The following is a 24761-nucleotide window of genomic DNA, read 5'->3' as shown; positions in this document are numbered from 1 at the left end:
ATAAATTAGATCTCATCAAAATAGGCTAACAAAAGTCAAACCCACCAAGCTAGGAAAGTTATTATATCTCTTAATATTTAAAAGATCTTAAAATCTCTTTAAGGTAATTTTAACGTTCTTAAATTTAAAAAAATTAAAAAAAAAACAAAAAACGTGGTGGGCAGGAGGACACAACACAATAGGTGGAGAAGAGGCAAACAGCATATATCATCATTATTTACCTGCTTTCCCACCACCATCATTCTCTTATCCCTCAGGAAGCTCCTGTGCCCATACATGAGCTAACTCAGGAAGGAAAGAAAGCAAGTTGTGGCTGGCCTGCAGAACATCCCCTGCTGAAACAATGCCACAGACCTGAACTAACAGTCAAAGCCTGCTTCTCGTCTCTAAGAAAAAAATAAAGAGTTTCCAAGAAGTCTCCAATACTTGTGGTGTTACTGAAAACCTAGATGCTGGCACTTCAGCTGTGATGAGGCTTGTTTGGGCAACGCTCACTTTCACTGCCTGTACTATGGTTTCCCAGTTTGAATACTGGAACAAGTCTGTATTTGTTCAAGTCCTTTGAGAGCTGTGAGTGCTTTGTGATCTGCAGAACTAAATTATTTAAATGGTTCTGGCAATCAGTCTATTAGAAATTACACGTTTTTTGTCCTCACCAAATCAATAAATATCTTGGAAGAAATGAGAGAGAAATGTGACAGATATGCTTGCAGGCATTCATGTTTATCCTAGCAGGTAAAAAGCTGGCGTTTTGTTTGTACTAGCAAGGTTGGAAAAGCAATAAGAAAGTTCATTATTTAAAAAGTCTTTCTCTAACTAACTCTTCAATTAACTGTATAAAGAAGAAAGCTTCTGATTAAGTGCTGCCTAGCAAGTAATAGTCAGGAGAACACTTAAAGGTTTTGAAAGTGTTTCTGAGGAGAAAGCAGCATCATTCCTCTTTGGAGATATTTTCAAACATTAGAGAGAGCAGTAAATAGTGAGGCAGGTAAAAGTGCTTTCGTCTGGTGAAAACTATGAAGGAAAGAAGGAAGACAAAGGAAACAAACGTATAAGCCATTTTATTGCGCAGTAATGAACTAGAAACAAAATTGCTTATTGACAGTTGCCTTAAATTCTTAAAAGCCACAAAGCATTCTCAATGGAGTTATTCCTCAAAAAGAGTGCTAAAGAATGATGCACCTACACAAGGAACATTTCAGTGACTTATACTACCCGCAAACACAAGCTGTTCCAAGTTTAAGAAAAATTAAAAAGCTCTCGGTTTATTAACTACTACCTTAGATTTCTTTAATTAAACAGCTAACCCATCTTTTACTAACACATTTTAGGAAACAATTTTTATATTTCTGCTAGAATGAAATACCAACCACCCATCCAAAAAGTTGTAATTCATACTTTATTTTTGAGAATCCTTAGAAACCCGAAGAATTTAAAAGGCTTAATTTTATATTTCAATTTTAAAACTCTAAAATATTAGGCTACCTCAAGTGATATTGAAAGGAAATGGTAAGGGGAAAAGAGCCAAGAGAAATGGGTGTAGGGGTGGTAGCAGCAGACAAAGTTAGCTCTTATTTCTATAGCCAGAAAAAAACTTACTCAAAATATGACCAAATTGGTTTAAATAACCACAGAATAAAAAAATAAATAACAGTTAGGAATCCAGAAAAAAAGTTAAGCACAGATCCACTTGGGGGGTGGAGAGGGCTGGGCATCCACAGCAGCTATTTCTGTCAGGCACATTCATGGGTTAAAGCCTGCAGTGTGACCAGCTTCCATTCACTTTTTTCAGTCTGGTTTACCCACCAGAACTCTAAAAGGCCTCTAAATCTTGAACTGGAAGAAGATTCCCCTTCATATAAGTGCGGGTTTTGCAGGACTCTATCGTATTCCTCTAAAGTGGGTCTTTTCCCAGGCCAGATAACTTAGCACTGCCTCTCTCACAGTTACAGACTGCTCTCCTCTGCCCCTGAACTCCTCCTCATGTTGAGATTTCCATCAGACAATTTTCACTGTCTTGCAACTGAACATCCAAGACTTATACAGAGTTGTACTATTAACTGATTATCAGTAGTAATATTAACTGCTCATCAGTGTTGATCAAATTTTTCAGATAAAGCACTTTCCACATTACATTCTTACCTAACTAGTCAAAAAACTTACACTAGCTCCAAGTTTGATCTATAAAGTGCATCTTTTGTATTATTATCAGTAATTTTCAGTATTCTAAAACATTTTAAATAAGGGCCTATGAAAATATCAGTTCTTTTGAACGTTGCAGATTTTTTTTTGAGATTTTTATACTTTCTTGATGTTAGATAGTATTTAAAGGGTAAAGTCCATATATAAAAAAAGAACATTGGCCCTATAAATAGGAAGCTGATGTTTGGAAGGCTGAGTTGCTTCTAAAGTTAGCTTATAACTCAGTTCTACACAGCTCACACAGGTACTTTCCATTTCACTAGTGGCTTTCCTTCCTGAGCTATATCAAATGACTAAATCACACCTAACCCCGTCTTCCCAAATTTTTATGCATGCAGCTTGTTTAGAGTCTCACATGTCTACAAGTTCAGAATAGTGATCTCATATCCAAAAAGGCAACAAATTCTCATATTTCACATGAAATCTGTTTCCTACCTTATGTGGCATATGGCCCAACTGTACACACCATTACTCAAACTTCAGTCTACCATCCTCCTGTTATACTTCTATTACAGTTTCAAGACCTTTCAAGATCATAAAGAAAAGTAATTTTCCAAGATCTTTGAGTAATTTAAAGTTTTGCAAATCCTATAAATCGTAAGTATTATAATAATGAACAAATTATCGAAATCAGGATTCACAATTCTGCAAGAAAATTATTTGGTTTTCCAGAGTTTTCCTGCAGCATTTCTGAACTGATAAGAGACCTTTTGTTCAATACAGTTCAATATTTTTACTTTGGCAGCTATACTTTCAGGTGCAACGTCACTGCTATGAAGCCAGTATCCCAGCCAGCACATTTGCCTAAAGTACAGAGCACCGTTACTGTATAGTGAATTTTTAAAGAACCTAAAGAAACCAAGTAGTGTTTTACAAGTTTGAAATTTACAGTTCCAAGTCAAGAGTTTATTTACCAGTTTCTGATATAAACATCAGATATAAACTTAATATAAAACCAAAACTGAAAAGCCCATGGTTCACATTACAGTGGATCTCACATGTGAGCGAGCACAGATGTGATCCTGTAGAAGCAAAACAAATCTGCTGAGGGGGAGGGGGAGACCATACAAATAATAGCTAACAAGGACTTTTAGGAGACAGTATTTAAAAAAAAACAAAAATCAAACTGTCCACAAATAGACAAATCCAAACTAAAAAGCAATGACATAGGTAGCAAGGGAAGTGGAAAAATGACTGTGACAGAGGCAGAAAGGAAGAGGCAGCCCTCAGCAGTCAGATAACCCCTACTGTGCAAAGCAGGAGAGAACTTGGGGAAATGAACAGAAGCCTTAGACAAAACAATTCATCCAGACAGGAATAAACATCTCAATTAAAATAAAGGAATAAACATCTCAATTAAAATAAATTCATTACAGTAACCAACAAAGAAAACAATGAGATAGAACTCCTAGTCACTTACAAAGTTTGAACAACAAAAATCCCAAAATATTTTTCCTTTGAAGCAAACTTGAGACAGGTCAAAGGTAGCATATTTCCAACAGAGTGATAAAAAAAAATTCCAGAACTAACAAGTACCAAAATCAAATCAACCTTGATCCCAAGGGATTCTCTAATCAAACCCTATTTCTTCGAGAGTTCATCCACATGTTAAACAAGCAGAGCAGTGGTTGCAGATGCCTTGCTAGCAGGAGACAGGAGACAGATTGTATCATTACAGGACTTCTGAAACTCCCCAAGTGCAAAATGTGACAACTGAAGAATTACAGGCCTCAGGCTTGGAGAAACCCCCAGGAGCAGCCCTAACATGGATTAACATCAGAATTCCTTGTCATGTATACTGTAGACACTAGAAGCTTAAATCATTGCAGAAAAGAAAATTACTATCAGGAATACAAAAAGGCATCACTTAGGTTCTTAATCTCAAAGCTCTTGAACCACATATATGCTCAAGACTGGAAGTGTGTTCTGGGGGAGGCATGACCATGAGTTTCTCCTGTTCCTAAACTCTTCTACAAGCTTCCACTGCTATCTGCAGCAGAGACAGGGTACAAAACTAGACAAAAAGTTTTATCCAGTAAAGCTATTATAATAAACTGTACTATGTTTTGAAAAGTAAAGAAAATAAGTATATAAGTAATTGCCCATCAGAATACAGTAAAAGAAAGTTATGGAAATTGATTATTTAAAAAATATATTCCTGTGAGTAAAAGGAAGTGTTAAATCCATCCAAAAATGCATAAACTGAATTAATATTATCTACTAGAGTGACATGTAGAAACACTCTGTTAGTTTTGAACAGGAAGCAGTAATGTTTCAACAGAGCACAGCAGAGTACAGAAATGCAGTTTAGGAGCTAATTAGCCAAGGTGCAACACTCACACTCCCTTGGCCATGCTGCTAACCTCCAAGTCACCACACCAGACTTCCTTAAGAGTGCAACCTGTGCTATTCAGCCCCAGGTAATCTCTACCCTCCTCCTTCACTTAAAAGGGAAGGAAATGGCAGTGAAGTTGACCTGATTGTAACAAAGTACATGCAAACAACTGGGCTAGGCAGTGATCTCTAGCAGTCACCCTGCTTGTACAGGCAAGGATCCAATTCCCAGGTTAATAAAGAACCACTTCCATCTTGTTATTATATTCTATAATAAATAATTGCTTAGTTTCCTCAGTGCTAGCTAAACTCATTGACCAACAGGTAGATAAAAGTGCCAAAATCATAATCTACAACTGTACAGCGTGGAACTCATGCGAAAAATAAAAAAATATTCCCATTCCAAAGCATAACTCAACTTAAAACTAAGGGGAAAAAAACAAATTAAAAAAAAACAAAAAACAACCAAACAAAAATCTATCAGGAGCAATGTTGAATGTGAACCTTGAGAGCTGAAGGAACCAAAACCACAAAAATACCAACCCTGCTTGTGCAAACAAGCAGCTGTGTATAGATAGCATGCAGATTTCCCTCCCTGTTCATAAAAGCAATTGTGCAGTTGGCCACAAATCACAGCAGGTTGCATTAGCAGTCTTCCAGTTCTACTCCAGGCTTATGCTTAATTTAAACTTAAACTAGGTTACACCTGATTTCAATATTCTGTTGGATGACCAAGCAAGGGAAGGAATGAATTTAAGCAGAGTCTGTGGAGAGATAATGTGAAGGTTATAACGTAGGTGAAAAATGCCCACGTTGCTAAGATAAGGCCCCAACCACCAATCTCATTGTCAAGCCTGGCCATCTGTCAGCAGAAACCTGATTTACTGCATATAATGCTGCTATGCTTGATCACTACTGTTCTGTTATAAAAGGCTCCCGAGGTTTGTTTAAGGACACCAAATGGTACTTTCCAGCAACTTGAAAAGGGTTAATAAAGCACCTCCTCAAAAGCCAAGCTTTTTGGAACCAGACTTCAGAATTTGAAATCAAATTTTACTCAGCTTCAATGCCACTGGTAGGTGAAATTTCTTGATAAATAAAAACATTAAAGCCAGCAAAACAAAACTCAAAAAAACTCCATAAAATGATAGCAAATTACATAATTTTCACCATATTTGTAAGGCTACTTGCACTGAAGCTTGTTTATGGATGTTATTTTGATAGTGGGGAATCACAATAAACTTTAGATAAAAGAGCTTTTAAGATACATTCCTACAATACCACTATTCAACAAAACCTTAAAAAAGCAGCCACTTTCCTTCGTTTAAGTATTCTGGATATCCAAACTATTTGCAAGAGCACTAATGAGGAATATTTAGATAGGGGCCTGTAAGCACATTAACACCTCATGGTGTAACAATTCAGGTGAGCACATGTAATCCAACTCTTCCCACTCCTACAGCCAGAACAAAAATGCCCATGTATGAGATTCATCCTTCACACCAAATACCCACTGAGTAAAACAGCTGCAGGTACTTTCTCAGGTTAATCAAACAAATCAAATAACAGCATCTAGTAATAACAAAACAAATTTTCCCTCCAAACAACAGGCCTATGCTGCAGGTGGTTTTGTCCCATAGCAAGCAAACAGGAAAAAAAAACACATCCTGAACAGCTGCTCATTAGGTGAGCACCATTCTGCCTGCACAGCAAATGAAGCAAATGTCATCTGGAAAAAAACACAGTTTACGGTCATGTAATTAGACATGGTAACACAAGCATACACAAAAGAGGAGGGAAGACAAGTACAAATTACAGTTGCACAGGCAATTTATTTCTGGGAGTTTATAATTTTTGATGTTCCTGGATTTTAACCTTACCATTTCTTTTAACAAGGCTTTTTTCCAGCTATTTTTTTTTTCTATTATACAATAACAGATAACTTTGGACAATCACTTGGTATAAAAAAATATGCATTCCCATACAATTATTTATAGTGAATGGAATATTTCATTTGAGGACACTGGGAGAATACTTCACCAGAACAGATCAAAACAACACAAAGTGTACTCAGTGAATATTATAAAGTGGTGTGAATTTATTGCAAGTTTACCTGATACTCATTGGGCCAGAAAGTGCTGACAGCCAACTCTGCTCGAAGCCAGTCTTTGCCAGTGGAGCCAGTGACATTCCAGATGGGATTAGCCAGTGGTCCTTTGTTCACCTTAACGAGGATGTTCAAAGTGCCTGGGTTTCCTCCATTCTTGCTGTACAGGAGGTAGCTGAAATCGATGCAGTGAGTATCGTTTTCTTTCATTGTTGGAAGCTGAAGTCGAGTCTTTTCCCCAGGGTCATGGTCTGATGAAATCACTATCATATACGATCCTAAGAAAGTGGGGAGTGGGAAAGGGGGGGAAAAAAAGTGGCATTAAGGAAAAGGATAAATAATAAGAATCTGATTCTTCACTGTGGAAAAAGGATGAAATGCATAGGTTTTCTTATCCCATAAACCTCAAAATTCAAGTGGCATGAAATCCAACAAGCTATTAAATGGCTAGACACATGACTGAAGCAGTACCTAAGAAGATATCACATATCTCTGAGGAGTTTTCTAGATACCTCCACCTACAAACTTTTCTCTCTCTTGTTTTAGGATCAGATACTTGGAAATAGGGTGGGGATGGATGGGGAAAAAACTAACAAAAGAAGTTAAGGACCATGATTATTCTGAGGCCACTGAGGCCAAAATTCTCACAACTTGCTTGGCAGATTTTCTGAAAACAAAACAAAAAAAAAGGTTCACATTCCTCATTGCAGCTTTATCACACCCTTTTCTACACACAAAAAAAAGAGGCAGGCTTGAATTGGAGATATATTAGCAATGGAAATAGCTGACTTGGGAGACCAAGCCAAATTTCTTTGGGAAAGTTTTGTTTGCTGCTCCATTTGCCAATGGATTTAAGGGGATGACAGAAGTTTCTACTGCTAGAAGAGTGTCCAGCTTGTAAATATGTATTACAAATATGCACAAGACAAAATAGGCTGTGCCTGTCTAGCAACAAAGGCAGAAAGGAAGTCATATGTTTCAACATGTTATATAGGCAGTAATAATGAATCAAGTCTGTCCTGCTGTTCTGCAGAATGGATGGTAAAGACAGGCTGTCATCAAACCTAGCCTAGAGTTGATCCATTTCATCAAGAGTGACAATTCTGGACCAGGTGAGTGAACCCCACAGAAGCAAGTTTGCTAGAGAGGGTATGCCAGGCTGACCTTTCCAACCAAGTGAGAAAATCCAATTCAACATATGAACTGAATCATTTTTACAGGAAAGTTTCTTAAATTTATCTACCCATCTGCTTAGAGATTCCAGAATCCTCCTGTTGACAGATTTTCCTTTGACTTTCAGTTCTAAAGGTCATCATAGTAAAAAGTCTTTTTTTGTGAAGAAAGTCCCGGTTAAATCCGTCAAAAATAGAGAAAAAAATTTAACCTAAACTTAAAAAAATAATGGATTTGTGAACATTTGCCAAAATGAGTAGTCTCTCAGAAGTCCTGGGAGTATGTACATGAATTCTGGTGAAAAACTTTCTATGAAGTATGTTCATATAAATTATTATCATTTTGTACATCAAATTTTATCCTTTGATTTTTGGACAACAAGGAATTAGCATGTTCTAGTGTCTCCTAAACAGTTTTATTAGGCATTCTGAAAATTGTTCACAAGCTGTTGCTCAGGAAAAGATGAAAATTTATGTACATGGATTAAATCATCTGTGTGAGATGCTAATTTACTAGCCTGTAAAGCAAGTCTGTGCTAAAACACATTTAAAAAAAAAGAGGAAGTAATATTGCAGAATGAAAACTGTTCTTATTAAAGCACAGTGCATTGAAATCTATATTTTTAGTAGTCATCTTTAAAGGAGTGTTTAAAGAAAACTACTATAATGTAATATAAGCAACCAGTTCATATTCAGAATTATATACAGAATCTATTATTTATTTTTCTATTGAAGAATTTGGTAAAGTAGCAATTCCTGGTTATTTTTTCATCATTAATAGGCATTTATAAAAACACAAAGGAATCTTATGCTATTTAGGTTTGCTGTTACTTTAAGTCTTTAAAGATTATCATCTAGCATCAGTTGATGACTGCCTCAGAAATTGTTTGTAAACCACATCCACTGGTGTGCAATTTTTATGCCCCTTGACTCTAGAATAAACTTAATAACATGCCTGTTTGTAATCTCTATTTTACTAATACGTATGTTCTTATAAGCACCTGATCATCAGACCAGAGAATAACATTTTCAAAAGTTTTGTTACTAAATACCATGCATGTGGCAGGAGGAGGCTGTACATTAGCAATTTGAGGATTTTTCCTTCCACATTAGCATTGGAAAACTGAAAAAGTTCAGCCAAAAATTACAGACTGCTTCCCACACTGGTAGCCTTAATTGTCCATGGCCATCTAAATTGCCTCTTTGCCTTTGTTACTTTATCTTGCAAATATTTTTAAGCGGTACACAAAAAGCAACTCATTCTTTCCTACCAGAAAAAAAAAATTACTTCTAATATTTCTGAAGCTAAGACACAGAAGAAGATAAACCCTCCAACATTTTCTGAAAGTAAATTGTGGGGGGGAGGGGGCAGGAATGAAGAAAGAGTATAACAATCAAATCTTGCAGATTTTTAAAAATGCTTCTCTCAAGATAAAACCATTGGAAGGAAATGAAAATCAAACTCAAATTACAACAAATAAACTAGAAGTGTTTAAAGATCTTATTTCTATAGTAAGGGAATCTGCTATAGCCTTTCTTTCGAAGCTTCAACATGCATTTTTAACATATCAACATATTTTATAGTACTCCACTTTCTCAACCTAATTTTTCATCATTTAAAAATACTTAGCATCAAATTTGCCTACATCTATCTACATGTTAGTTTTACAGCACTTTGTGAAATGTTCCAGACAGCATTCATAGACCATTTATCACAAAGCCAAAGCATCTGTTCAGCATCTTGGAAACTACTTCCCTTCTCCTCCATTTTTTAAACTTAAGCAGCTGTATTCCACAAATATACAGAATCCTGTTCCCTCCTCAGTCATCTACCTACTCCAAGAAAATCAGAAGCCAATGCCAGAGTAAACTATACAGCAAAATTATATCTTTGGAAAACATACAAAATACTTTCTTACACCTTTCATTAAAAAGCAATTCTTTACTTGTAAATAAATACAATAGGATTGAAAGACTTAGGAATTTCCCCCCATTTATATATGCTTGCAATATCTTAATATTAGTTATTAATAATTATATTATTGCAAATTCTTCATAATATCTTAAGATATTATTGGTCTTGGCAGAAATGCAAAGTATAAAAAAGGGAATTGCTCACAATCTCATCAATTCCCAAGATTACCTAACTGTCTGAGATATTCAGTGAGAGATTAGAGCAAATGCTACAGCTAACGATTCCCGGTGGTGCTCCAGGCTGGAGCAGGGACACAGGGTGAGGAGGAGGAAGGAGCAGCAGACACCAAGTGCAATGGACTGACTGCAGCCCCCTGTTCCCATCCCCCTGTGTTGGGCCGGAAATTTGTTTAATTTTTCCCCCAAGACGAATCTGTCTTATCTGCGACAGTAACTGGTGACTTACAGATTAACTGCTCCTGTCTTTGTCTCAACACATGGGCTTGCCCACACTATTTTCCCCCTTGTACTGCTGAGGAAAGGACCAAAAAAGGGCAGGGTGAGGGGCTGGCCAAGGTCAACACACCAAAGTTGCCAGAAAGGTAAAGAGCAGCAGTTAGTATTAGCTAGCACTAATACTAAATGTTTCATTAAATCCCAATAGAGCCAGGCTCCACGATTTTTTTCCCATTGTTACTGGCCTAATAAGGTTAGGCATGCACAAGCAGATGTAAAACACTGTATGCACCCATTTCCCTTGAAAACTAGGAAGAAAAAACACACTAATCTGTGTTCTGTTTCCATTAAGGTTTAACAAGAAGGGAGTCAATTGCAAGTGAGTTACTCCATTGAGTCCCAAAATTATACAAAAGAAAATATTAAATTATTAACAAAACAAACAAACAAACAAACAAAACAAACAAAAACAAAACAACAAAAATACAAAAACAAAAAAAAACAAAAACAAAACAAATCAACATATTTAATTCAATTGAGAAAAAAAGTAACGTGAAAGAGCAGAAGTTCATTTTTTGTTCTTACAAGATAGAAATGGTAAATTTCATCTTTGGATGATGCTGCAAAGAAATGAAAGAAACAAGTATCCAATGTCATCATTTGTGCCTGAAAAAAGATCCATTGCTCTTAAATGTTCCTTTCTCTCCCTATTTTTCACCATGCTCCAGCATGTTGTCTTTAGTTACTATGGCAGTTAGTGCAGTTACAAAATGCACACAACATCAATAATATTTTTCTTGAAAATTTTTTTTGTAGCCTGACAGTGAGTGATGCTCTTTCATTTTTCTTTCAGTAATTCTCAGAAGCATCTTCTCCATTCTTGTGAATTTGAAATCTTTAAAAATCATAAATATGCTCTCTTTCCCTCAAGAAGCTTAAGTGTTAATTTTTCCTACTTGAATGTAGTTTAGATTTCTCCAAAGCAAACTCCATCCTCTCATTTAGCTTTTCTTCTCTGAAGTGCTTTTAATCTATTTGCCAGTTAATAGCTTCTGATATTATTCCTGATGTAAAAGGTCAATCCAATTCTCTCCTACACAGAACAGAAAAATCCAACTATGAAACAGCTAAATGGCATTGCCTCCTAAGCTTTGACCAAGTCCATGCAAACAGTTCAGCTTTAGGATCAGTCTTCCAGGAAGATTTTGACGCCTACTTGGCCTTTAATTCACAAACTTCCTAAAAGGCATCTACACAGCTATGGAATAAAAGCTACCAGACTTTTCCTGAGCCATTTTATTAAACCTAACTGTGTACACCTCATAGTTCTCACCGCCTTTTATTTATTTAGATAAGCATTAAACTTGATGTCCTAGTTCAGTGGCAAGGGCAGATCATTTCAGAATAAATGAATTCTTCAACTAATTAATTGTGAAAAGTCTTAGATTTTGTCCCCTACTGAAAACCAAGCTCTCTTATCACCTAGCAGTTAATCGAAGCTAAGAAATCATGTTAAGATTAAAAAATAAATCCTTATATAAAAGAAAATTTGCCCACTGTCAGGTATCAGTGTGACAGAGCAGTTTCCCAATCAAATTATTTTCTCTCACTTCTTTGCTTCCTGAAAAATGGGTTTGCATTTGAAGTGTGAAACTTGTAATTTTCAGCAGGCTGGTCTTCAGCTCTTGCAAATCCTCTTTCCTCCAAAGAAGAACTATCAAACCATCTCCATTTTGGGGACATTCTTTGGTAATTTCTCTGCCTGTGAATGCAATGTCAATTACACAAAGTGGGGGGTTCAGGCACTTATGTGCCCTATCCTAAAGCTGGAGACTATGTGACCTTTTTATCTTTTAATAATGACTGTGTAACATAGTCCCTGATTATGCTTGGGCAACATTTAGGAGAGACTGCAGGCAAAGAACAGACACTGAAATAGAGAAATATGATTGCAACCGGAAGTAGACAGCAAAGAAAAGTTCAGAAACATGTATATTAATTCGCAGAAAACTTATATTTCACATGCAATAGTATTTATGCCTATTTTGTTCTTTGGAGAACGTCTTTCCCGTGACAGTTTGACAGAGCCCTTTAATTGTATGTCTGTAGTTTACAAGAAGGGAAAAAATAAAGGCTAATTATAAAAAGTCAAAAGGTCTTAAATTTTTCTTCTTGCAGAAAGGATATTCTTTTCTAAACAAAAAAATCAAAGCCTATGAATACTTTAAATACACTCCAAGGAAACCTCCATGTGCTTGGGTTTAATAAAACCTCAAACCATTACAGCCTTTTCATCCATTACCCAATGGTAAAGGTCTGCAACCCTAGGACAGGAAAAAAAAACAGAAAAAAACCCCCAAAGAAATTATGAAGAAAAACTAGAGACATTGTTAGGGTTTTTAATTTTAGTATCCTCTGCCATCAGTTAAGGATGCTCCTTAAGGAGTGTGTCTAGAGAAAAATGTTACTTTGTAACACTATAATCTTACTTAAGATACATTATTTGATACACACTTAAAATATTCAATATAGTTATATCCTGATTTCACCTGCTTCGGTTCTAAAAAAAATTTAAAATAATGTTATTCGTGTAAACAACACAAGATTTCTCCAAAATTTCTTTAGATGGCTACAATTCAGAGGTATCTTTCCACTTACTTCACTTGTTTACAGTATCATTCCTTACACAAGACTCAAATTGTTGAAGGCTTGTTTCAAGTACTTTACAGATTGTCAAAGTGAAAGCGGGGGGGTGAATCAGGATCATGAATTACAACTTCATTGCCTAGCTAAGTTCCAAGGCACCACAACTCAAATGCAAGTCAAGATAAGACTCTGAGCTTTCTACAGAGATTAAAAATAACAACAGAAATATACAATACAGGCAGGGGAAATTTTTCTGGAGAATGCAAATCTTTTGGGGGGTTTCCTACTTCCAATATAAAATGAGAATTATTAAAAGAACCAACCCAAAGCAGGTTATTAAGCCACACTGTAAAAATAAAAGCAGAGCACTCAGTTTGAACAGAAACTTAGCCTCATGGACCACAAGAGCTCATCAATTCATCAATTTCACGCTGACATTGCAATTTCACAGGATGAGAGAAGGTGTCCTGCCCTCCAGGCTGTACTTGTTGATGCCAAAAGCCCTGCTCCACAGCAAGGTCATGCAACTGGGATTCTCCCATTAACCACACCCACGGAGGTCAAGCAACAGCGACACAGCCTGACATCACTGATCCGGGCAAGGCAAATAAAAGCAGCATCAAATCGTGGGCAGTATAGCACTTTACCAGTATTTACAACTATGATACTACTGGCTTGAAAGTAATATCATTCATGACTCGTTCAATTCCATGAGAACAGGAAAATGTCTGCAATTAAAGGGAAAACGAGATATGAAAAATCTCTGTTTCAAAGGCATGCAGCATTTGCAACAATGTTCACGATGAACTTTTGACTAAAAATTGTTCCGGGGGCTGGAGATAGCTACAAAAGTTTTGTTGCTCTCCATACTAACATTTTAGAAATTAATAAATATGAAAAACATACACTCTGGAAGTGCTGGAATTCATCATTTTCTCATACATAACACCAAAATCCTGTGGATTTGTTTATACTGATGCAGAGAAAATACACCATGATGACATGGCAGTTTCTGAGGTATGGTAATTTTCTCCCCCTTTTTTCATGTGAGGGACCTTTAGCTAATACACTCACAACAACTTCACTGTATGAAAAACAGGTGCAGAAAAGAGTTTAAATCCATTTTTCTTCACTATTTCTGTTAGCTGCTCTGATATTACTTGACTGGATAAGGTGAGCAGTAATGCACAGACATCTCCCTCTGTGTTAGCTTTGTACCACCCATTTTTGTGACAGACCCTCCAGGATGAGAGACCAGTGTTGGCCATTCTGTATCCACCTGCAGGTCTGGGATGCCGCTGTATCACCAGCACTGCTGAACATCCAGCATTTAAATGTTTCAGATGATGATAAAAGAGACATACTTTACTAAGGATGCTACAAGAGATGGGGATCAAATTATCTATTTCTGTGGCATATTATGTTTTTGGATAGAAATTAAAGTGAGACATGAAAATATTTAGAGTATTATAGGGCAGACAGTCTTATAGAAAATGTCAGTACTGAACACTTGTTTAAGTCTTTGGTGTGCTGCTGTGCATTTGCTGCAGCGCATGAAAAAAGGTTCACAGAGAATTCACAAATGTCAGCCAAGGTGACCCAAAAGCTCACAGCCACTGCAATTCACAGGACTTTTACTCCTACCCCATGCCCTCCTCCATCTATGCTCATCAGACTCTTGCAAAGCAACACACAAATCCCATAATAAAATACCCAGAACAGCTGTACCTTCCTCTTGAGAGAGGCAAGGAGTCAGAAAAGTTTGATTTTTTGCGAGGTGAGGGAAACGAACTGACTCCTGGAAAGTCCAGCAAGAACCAGACCCGAATCAAGATAAGAGACGAAACTGAAGACAAGCGGAATTTTCCTCATTTAAAAACACAGTTACTAATAACTTGTTTCAACTAACTTGAAAGAATTTAGACAAAGGTAGATCAAAATTTATCTTTTTTACTACTATTTTTGTTGCCAGCTAAAAAATACTCTGCAAACATTCTAGGCTTTTTTCCCCTCCTAAGTACTAAGTGGCATTTAGACTTAAACTGAATGGGAAAAAATCAAAATTTTGAATGTACATTCATACTCAGAGAGTCTTTAACACACTAGTCATTCTTCTAAAAGCAACAGTATTAAAAGTACATTGAGAAGATACTTACTCCTATCAGTTTAAAACACTGAAACTGAAAACAGAAACAAAACCAGTCATTCCCTGGATAAGCATGTCACAGGAGAAAATAAGAATTAACAATCTGCTGAGAATACTACTCCCAAGCATCACCAATAGTTAAATAAATGTTCCTTACCATATGTGACAGCAGATAACAACTGCTATTACAGACCTATCAGACAAGGAAATTAAATGTTCTCTATTTTTTATAGTAGTCTTAGAATTTATTTAAAGCATGGGAAGTTCATAAAATATTTTCACTGTGTTTTTAGGTAATAGGAGGAATATTAATTCCTTTCTCTTCACTCACTTTTTCTCAGCACCAAATAGTAATATTTCCTGTTATGAAATCAATTTTTCTCAGAGCATTGCTTTATGCAACAGTGACCAGAAGAATCGCTGTTATTTCCAGGCTTTGCTACTTTTACAGGTACATTTAAGGAGTTGTATATTCCTTGATTAAATGCACAACATGAGTTAAGAACCAACTGCTGGGAAGGATTACCACTGATAGGAGTTTTGAAAAATAATATAAAACAATATTTAAATAGTGGAAATAATATTCACGCTATGCAATTAGAAGACAGATTTGTTTGCTGCTCTTCAAAATATCATCTGACCTCCCCTCTGAAGTACATACCTCACTCTGTAGTGACTCATACTCCAGTTGAGTACAACCATAAGTCAAGCCTTTGTCAATATAACAGCAGTACTCTCTAGTGAACTCAAGTACTTGCTTAAGGAAAAAAGCTGGAAACCTTGAAATCTATTAAGTTCCAAAGAAGTCTTCCATCTGTCTTCCAGACCATCAACACATGGTTATGCATATTTGTAAAATAAAATCTTGAGCAATTTAACATGTGTGGTACATTGACACTGAATGCCCTGTAAAGAGTTGAATATGACATAGATGGGAAGGAAGAAGCTAAAAAAAAGGATCACATACAGAAAACTTCTGAAATTATTTTGATTTTCCAGTTACTGATGGTAACGTTGATCTGACAAGTGCAAGAAGTCCTATAAGTATTTTAATAAATAATTTAACAACACCTAAAGAGAACAGTCAAAATCCATGAAGCATGCATATGCAAAAAATGCACTGAAGAATACATTACCCAAGAGTATGGGGATTCATGCACCACTATATTAATTACCACAGAAACTAAATTAAAAACCCTGAATACACATTGCGCACCAGAAAGAATTCATACAGGCGATAAAAATTACAAAAAAAGGACAAAAATAACCCAAGCCAAAACATGGATAAAACCTTTGTCTTGAAACCCAGGATGGTTTACAAAACACATTAAAACCTTAAGTTCAGAAATTAGAATTCCTTGCTCTCCTAGACGCCGGAGCTTGCAGTTAAAACAAAGACGTGGGGTTTATGGTGTGTGACAACTCTCGTCGTGCTTCACATCTTGCTAACAGCCCTCTGCTCCACAGACATCAACTACTCTTCTCTCCCAAACACTTCAAGTGATTAGCATTAAGACATTACACCCAGAGTCAAGGCTATAACCTGCATGTGGCTGGATCCCTGCTGCATCTCCATCAGCCATTATGGAGCCTAGGATGTCTGAGAGGTCATTGTATTTTCCATCCAAATTAGTTGTTTCAAAACAAACAGATAAATAAGCTCTCCTTATAAGACCCTTGCTTCCCAAGTTATATTAGCAGCTCAACTAGTTTTACACTCTAGTACACACAGTCTTTCTTCTACAGGGAAATAGTCCTGAAATGGATGGAAACAACCCTATCAATTATAAAAATCACTCATGCTAGCATACTAGCATTTTTTATAGTGTTTTGAAAGAAATAATTTGTCTCAGTGTCCAGTGCCAGGAGAACAGCAAGGAGAAAGACTGCATATAACTAGGACTGCTGTTTCAGAAAAAACTTGAAGTTCAACAGCTCTCAATGGGGCTTGGTCTTCTTTCTTGTTGTTTGGGGGATTTTTGTTTTCATTTCAAAAAACACCTTGGTTTATGAAGATTCACATCTTTGCTCCTGACACCACACTTTTCAATTAATAAAAATTTGAAACAGCTTTTTGCTTCCAAATATCTACTTTATACATGCTAATGCTATTTAAATCCTCCTCTATTTTGAATACTGATGTTCACAATGCCAACAAAATACTAAACATATTCATCCAAGCCCATAATATATAGCTGGTAACTTCATGTAGCTGGAGCATTTCCTTGGCACCAACTAATATGATTAACCTAAATTACCAAAAAATACAAAAAACCTGATAAATCTACCCAAATATGTACCATATGAAGGATGAGAACCTTGCCTCCATTTCAGACAACTGGTGAACTTTTAACACTAATATTCATTAGTCAAACACTGTACTTAATTATTTGGGCTATTAGGAGATTGAACCTATGTTCCAGAGGTAATTTAATGCAAGTATCTTCTGTGATTTATTTCCCACTTTTGTTTTCTCCAGTGACACAGTACCGATATCAGAGTACCCAGTCATCCAAAAGCTATTTTCTTTTATTTTTTTTAAGCTGTGATTAGGCTTTTAAATAAAGGTTTTTCAGTTGTACTTCCTAAATGAATGTATAGCTTAACCTGAACTAAGAATATAATTTCAGACTCTGAAACTTTTCTTTCAAAATTAGAATTTGCTGAAACCATAAAGGAAAGCTGAAGTTGTTAACAACCATGAATCATAATACTGCCTTCGAATGTTCTGAATGTCCAAATAAGATACTCAGGAATCAAGTAACATCTCAGAAAATGAAGAGAGATTAATCTTATAATATTGTCTTCTAACATTAAACTTTTCTAAAAAACGAAAAGAAAAATCGCTGTGAAGGGAATATAAAAATTTAGAAAATAAGCACAGCTGTTAATCATGACAGAGTAGTTACTAAAAAAGGTTTTTTTGAAAAAGATCAAATATTTTTTCCTCTTATATCAACCTTCTTTAGATAGACCAAGAACTAACCAGAATTTCCCTATATAGAATGGAAATGCACAGCAATTAGGAGAAAAAAAAAGGAATTTTTATTCTTTCCAACTGAAATAGATAAAAATAGGCAATAGACTCTGAACATTCTTTTCTCCCAAACTGAAGACAACTGTTCCTGGCATTTATGCACGTAGAAATATTTCAGGACAAAAGACTATGACAGTAGATAGCAGAAAATTCTGACTCTGGTAAGAGACAGCTATTAAGCACTGAATCCCATAATTCAATTAACATTTTATCTAGTCATCAACCTGAATCTCTCTTACTAAAATTTAAGATTATTACTGCTTAACCTACCACCAGCCAACATGAAGTTTAGGTTACTCCCTTCTTTGCACCAACCTTTAACTTCTTGAAAAGTTTTATTTCCTTTTTCTGTCCTGTAAAAGAGACAATCCTAATTTTCTCCAGACTGCACAGAGGAAATGCTGCTGTTTAGCCCTCTGTCATTTCTGCTGATGTCCTCGGATTTTCTAGAACAGGCATTCCCCTTACATACTCCATACAAAAATAAAAGTACCTATTCTTCTAACTGCACTAAGGAAAAAGAAAAAAACACCTGAAAAGATTATTTAATATATATTTACACAGAACATCCTTTACAAACCAGTTCTGTCTGCCTTTTTGCCTTTTTCACAATAGCGTAATAATCCTGAGCAGTTTCACCAAATTACTACTTCTTCATTATTTTTCAATTCTTCTTGAAGAGTACTGCCCCAAAGTATCATAATCATTTCTGAACCCCAGATTACCTTCAAATTGGCTCACAGGTAGAGTAACTGGAATAACCTCAGCCAAAAAATATTTGTTATTCTATCATCTATGGCACTAACAAAAACAACAGGAAAGTGTTTTCCGAGCAGCTTTTCACCTGCCATAAGGCCTTTTCAGTTTCAAGATGTTTCTTCCGTAAACTTAACGATGTAAGTGGTATCTACTGCTTCCCTTTCTTCTCCTTGTATATTTAGAGAAATAAATTTGAACCTCAGTAAACTATAGAACTTTCTTGGTACTCTCCAGTATCGGTACCTTAGCTCACTATCAATTTAAATATGCTGTCAAGAAAGGTTATGGAGTTGAAGATCATCAGTTCTGGTGGACAGAAGACACTTCATTTCAATGCCCACTCCCAAGGTGCCCAAGTCAGCAGCAAGAGTAGCTATTCTCTGGCCCACAGGGATCAGTGTGGACAGGGCACTCACAGGCAACACCATTCAGGCCATCCAGAATGGCCAGGCAGCCTCTTTGCACCCCTGAATCGTGTGTGTCACCTACACAGCTCTCAAACAGTCCCTTCTCATGCCCCTCCTGGGTCTGTTTTAGTTCAAAATGATGGAAATGGGAAAGGATGGGCAAGGGGACCACAGTTCAGCAGCTTGTGTAGTACAATGCCAAGGCTATAGACAGCTACCTCAGGGTAGACTTCTGAAAGGAGATGACATGCTGGAACACTGGTGGACAGCACAAGGCAGGAACTGGGAGACAGCAGCAGCAGTGCTGGCAGCCAAGCAGTGTCCAGGACTGCACCCCGGGGCATCAGGTGCACCAGCTTCTTCAACTACAATTGTGTGAAACCAAGGAAACCCACAACTCTGGGAAAGTTTTGCCCCTTTTAAAGCAAAGTTACCCCTGACACAGCAGTTTCCATTTTGAGTGTTAATTCATCAAGCAAAAATTAGAGACCAACAACAGAAATTAGTTAAACATGTTCACATAATTACATAGGAATCAACTCTTTGTGTTGGGGAGTTTTGGGTTTGCTGGTTTGGGGAAAGCTGCAAGCAACCAAGTGCATGACTGAAAATAGTGGCAAGGTAGAAAAGAAATCCATCAGCTGTCAATGCAATAAAGGATTCTGGCTCAATGCGACTGCCATCTCACATTCCTTTCTCCAGTGTTCTCATTATTACATAAAAGATACATAAACACGTAAATAAATGGATTCACAGAGCTGCAGGAGCAAGTAGGCTGCTGCTTTATCTGAAGAAAAAGCAAAACAAAAAACAAAATAAAAACCTTCAAAAGGTGAAAATAATTTTAAAGTCCATACAGCTAATAAAACTTATTAGTTCCTTTTATGCCAGGTACAAATTATGATTTTAGTTGCAAATTTACTGATAAACTTAACAGAATAAAAATAATGCCTTGAGAGATGTAAGATATATTTTGAAAGAAGCACTTTTTTCCTTGAATATTATCAAGCGTTTTTGTAACACTCAACACAGCAAGGGCAAGGCAAGGCTTGAAGCAACCATATGGCTCAGTCATTTAGCAAAACAGGAATTAAGGCAGTGCAGGTGGCTATGGAAGTATTCAGTGATGTTTAATTTTAATGAACTAATTTGAACAATGTGTGATAAAATCAGCATATAAAATGATGCATATTACTAGAATTATCAGGAGAAATGCCTCTCTCCTGCAAGGCTCAATTGTTCTACACAAAAGGCACCTTCAGACATTGTGGGTGTGCAGGGATATAGGAGGGTGAAGCCAAGAGTAGTAAATGAAAGCTTATATCGAATACACATAATATGTACACCTATGTAATGCCAGACACCTGTAGCCTATCTAAAACAATTACTCCAAACTCTGCCCTTAATTTTGTGCTTCTCTTTTGGCAGAACTTAGTTCTGTATCATAGCAACGAATTGTCAGTTTATTTTTGCAATTTATATTCAGAGTATATATTAATTTTTTGCAAATTAGCATTTGCTTGAGAATGCTAATGCTTTCATATTACATGACATCCAATGAATCAATAGTTTCCATGAAAAAAGGGAATGATAATATTATGTAAACCATGCTGCTGAAGTTTAAAATCACAGGCAGGTATAACTTTTGGGAAGAAAAACTACCAACAGGTCATAATTTTTAATATCTGCCACAATTTCCCCTTTAATTCAAAGGTCAGCAAGCACATTTGCTACTGTGAGTGATCAGTGCCTCACTGTCTTTCTAAGGCACAATTACTTGGACAGCTATTAATCATTTTTAACAATTAGAAACATTTGTCCTGTCTTCAAAGAAGGGTTGGTTATAAAGTTTCACCTCCATTCAAAACCTTAAAAATGGGATTACTTACTCCAAAGTGACAGGGGCATCACATTGGTATGTAAAGAGAATTCTACACTGATAAATCATAACACTATTGAAAGTGCTGTACTGCCAGAGAGAGACTCACTTTACGCAACCCACTGGAAAATTTCCATTTGATGTGAATCATAACAATGTTCTTCCTCTTATCCTTTCATTTTAAACTGAACACACATGAACCTGTGGTACCCAAAGTAATGAACAGCACTGGAGTAATCTTGCACCACCTCCAGACATTTAATTGTTCCATTGGATTCGACAGAAACCATCTTAGCCTTCCATGAATAATTTTGGGTGGTGTATAATTAAGCTGAGGAAGGAGCAAGACAATAACATGTAAACCTAAGCACAATAAACTTCAATATTACTCTGAATTATTTCTGAGAGTTAGCCAATAGACACAATAATACACAACTCTCTGCTAGGTTCATTGATTTCTACACGAGACCACTCATCACAAGGAGATAAGTAGGCAAAAACAGTCTTCTTCACATTGAAGCTTTGTTCTGCTAGCTAATTGACATTCCTATGTCAAGAACCTCCTTATTGCCCAGGAAAAAAAGTAAATATAAGGAGGAATAAATTTTTACAAAGACAAGTCAAAAAAACCCACCTAAATAAGAAAAAAAAAAAAAAAAAAAAAAAGGGCAAATTCAATAGAATATAACGTATAAATATGGATTACCCTGAAATTCCACATTAAAAAAAAAATCACATAAAAAATGCTGGTGAAAAAGAAGTATCACAAACCCAACAGAGATGAAAATTAATATAAGTAAAAGGAAAGCATAGCTAGACATACACACAAAAAAAAATCCCACACACAAATACTTATTTAAAGGCAACCACGGGGCTGCAGAGAGGTTAATGACAGAGTTCCACAGGAACTCTAGAATACATCACAGTACAAAAAAATAGTAATATTCTGCAAGATATCTTGTGATACAAGGTTGTGAGACATCTCAAAGTGATGGAGAACAAGAGCATTACAAACAAAGATGTATTAAAGGAAAGGAGAATAAAGGGTGAAATACATTTGTAACACACAAAATGATGGAAATTTAAGACTTTAGATTAAGCCTTTGATAGCTGAAAAGACAGACAAGCAGCAGAGGGGTTCAAGAGAAAGATAGCAATAGGCTAAATAAAGACAAGCAGCGTGCAACTTGACCAAGTCCAGCAGCACAGTATGGGCAGTTGAAAAATGAACCTCTTGAAGTCTGGTTAAAACAGAGCTTTAACTAACTTATTTTGGATATTAAACCTGTGGAGGATCTTCATCCCAAAACAACACCCTTGTAATACTGCGTTTCAAGAGTTCCAGGACATGCCTTTCTTATACACAGGTGTAGTCCAAGTTTAAAATACAAAACCTTACACTTTTAGGCTACCATTTCAAAATAAAAAGATTGTTGCTAATAAATATCTGGTAATGCAATTCTTCAGTGGCTAGCTTGAATTTAGAGATTTCAATACAATTAAGGCCAGTATCTGCCTCACTAAAACCTCTTACTTGCATTTCATAGACAACATTAAGTGAATAAGCAGTAAAAACAAGGTACTTAAAGGTTTTGTTTCACCTAAGTAGGCACACAAGTAACAGAGAAGCCTAAAGTGGGAACTCTTTCAGTCCTTACCTGTGGATATCTAGATAATTAGGCCTCCAGGTTTTTTTACAAAAAAACTTCGAATACTTTTTGAGCAATAAAAATAGCCTTAAAAGACCCAAAGGGCTCTCCTCAGCCTTCCTCAAGGAAGGACTGAATGAAGCCGAATGCACACATTGAGACTGATGCAGTTTTTCTGAAGCTCTGTCCCTCTCTGAATCTTTGGAGAAAGGTTGTGGAAGGAACTACTAGAGGGCTGCTTTGGAACACCTGTCTTGAAAATTTTTTTGTTGCTGTTGTTTTGTTTTTGTGGTTTTGGTTTTTTAAATTTTTTTTCCTGATGTGCTTGTTCAGGTACAGACAAGTAAAGTCTGCAATATCCATGTAGATCTATTTCAGAGGCACAAGTGCAACCAAAAATTTCATTACTTATTCCACTTCTAGCTCCATTTTAGGAAAAAAAAATCTATCTTTTATATTAATTGATGCTGTTATATGCATATCTTAAAAGGACACTGGAACAAACTCCCCAGAGAAGCTGTGGATGCTCCATTCTTGGAAGTGCTCAAGGTCAAATTGGACAGAGGTTTGAACAACACCTAGTGAAGGTGTTCCTGTCCACAGCAAGTGAGTTTGGAACTAGATGATCATTAAAGTCTTTTCCAACTCAAACCATTCTATCATTCTATGATTCTATAGAATATAAAAATGAATGATGGTATGGTTATTTTTCAAAGGACTAGGGGAAGTATAAAGGGTTTAAAATTGTGGAAATAAAATCACAATAATACTGTTAAGTGTCTCACTTCTCTTATTAATATATGATAATCATACAAAATAAAACTGTAAGTCCAAAATGTAGAGGGGTGAAGAAAAGAAAATTATATCTAGGAAGTAGAACACGCTAGAAGGAAGGGCAGAGAGCAAGAGTTAATTGGATGGTTGAAGATAAATTGTTACTTAATTCAAAAATATTTTGGAGTATTAGGGGAATTAATAATAATTCTGAGGTTTCAGAAAGACTATGTGCAATGGGAAATAACACCAGCAAAACCACTCTTTTCTCACATAGTTGATGCAGCAGTAGTGTACAGTATTAACTAAATGGTATAAAGAAAATGGTATGCTTCTGTGTGATGACTATTTACTTTAAAAACATGCAGTTTTAAATGCTTTATTTAAGACTCTATAATAAATCATATTTTGAGGAATTGCTTTCATTTACTGTTTTTGGGGGCAGGAATATTAGAGGAATGACAGGGGTTGTTTGTTCCAACTTCTTCAAATAAAATACGCCTTATACCTAACCTGCATCCATAACAAATCCCCACATCCAAGCTCTGGATGAGGATGGGGGTGATGAAAACTGATTTTTATCAAACAGCCATACTGATGTGCTACCAACCCTTTAAAATACGTCATTATTTACCTTCTATGAAAAAAAAAATTTCAGCAACTATGAGACCAGCACAATACCTGAGAACTGCAACTGGAGAAATGGACAGCATGGCAAACACAGTCCTGGACCCCTTAATTCACTTTGTCACCAGACCCATGACTCTTCATGCAACCTTCACCATTTACTCCTAGATTAACTTTTTGTGAGACAAAGATGAAATCTCTTCCACCACTGACCATGTGTCAGTTTTATCTTCCATCTTTTGCTCTCCAGCACGTGTACTGTGGTGTCTCTTCTGCCAAGCAAGGTTTTGCCTCACTGCTGAAATGATCCAACCTACCACAGACTCCTTTCTGGCTCAAATGAATTCTGGGTCTCCTCCAGAAACATTTTGTCCATGCACACTGCTTCCATAATACAACCCGCTTAATATGCAGTGCTTCACTTAGGCAGGCAAATGCAACGTGGAACTAAATAGGTCCTAGGTATTAACCTCAAATAAATTATTAAAATCTCTGGGAAAATGTGTTTCACAGGAAACTAAAAAAATATTAGCTCTTGTCTATCCTAGCCATATAATTCATAAAAGACCACTTACATTAAACTAAGTTGTTTTGCCAAACCTGGACTCCCCTCTGAATTTCAAGTCCTTCTGAAAAATACTTAAGAATTTAC

The 24761-nt window shown here is 36.2% G+C and overlaps 1 protein-coding gene across 14 annotated transcripts in view; it reads right to left on the bottom strand.

The window, feature by feature from the left end:
• The window catches only part of PTPRK (protein tyrosine phosphatase receptor type K), a 377978-nt gene that overhangs the window by 243850 nt on the left and 109367 nt on the right, over positions 1-24761 (bottom strand). For all 14 annotated transcript variants that reach the window (XM_088161829.1, XM_088161832.1, XM_088161831.1 and 11 more), the window contains exon 3: positions 6650-6921. In XM_088161829.1, coding sequence (XP_088017955.1) covers positions 6650-6921 — 272 coding nt within the window. The remainder of the gene's footprint in view (positions 1-6649; positions 6922-24761) is intronic.

Source organism: Sturnus vulgaris, chromosome 3 (genome assembly GCF_052056855.1).
Source record: "Sturnus vulgaris isolate bStuVul1 chromosome 3, bStuVul1.hap1, whole genome shotgun sequence".
Classification (NCBI taxonomy): domain Eukaryota; kingdom Metazoa; phylum Chordata; class Aves; order Passeriformes; family Sturnidae; genus Sturnus; species Sturnus vulgaris.
Note: the sequence above shows the minus strand (reverse complement) of the source record. Positions and strands in the feature narration are given on the sequence as shown.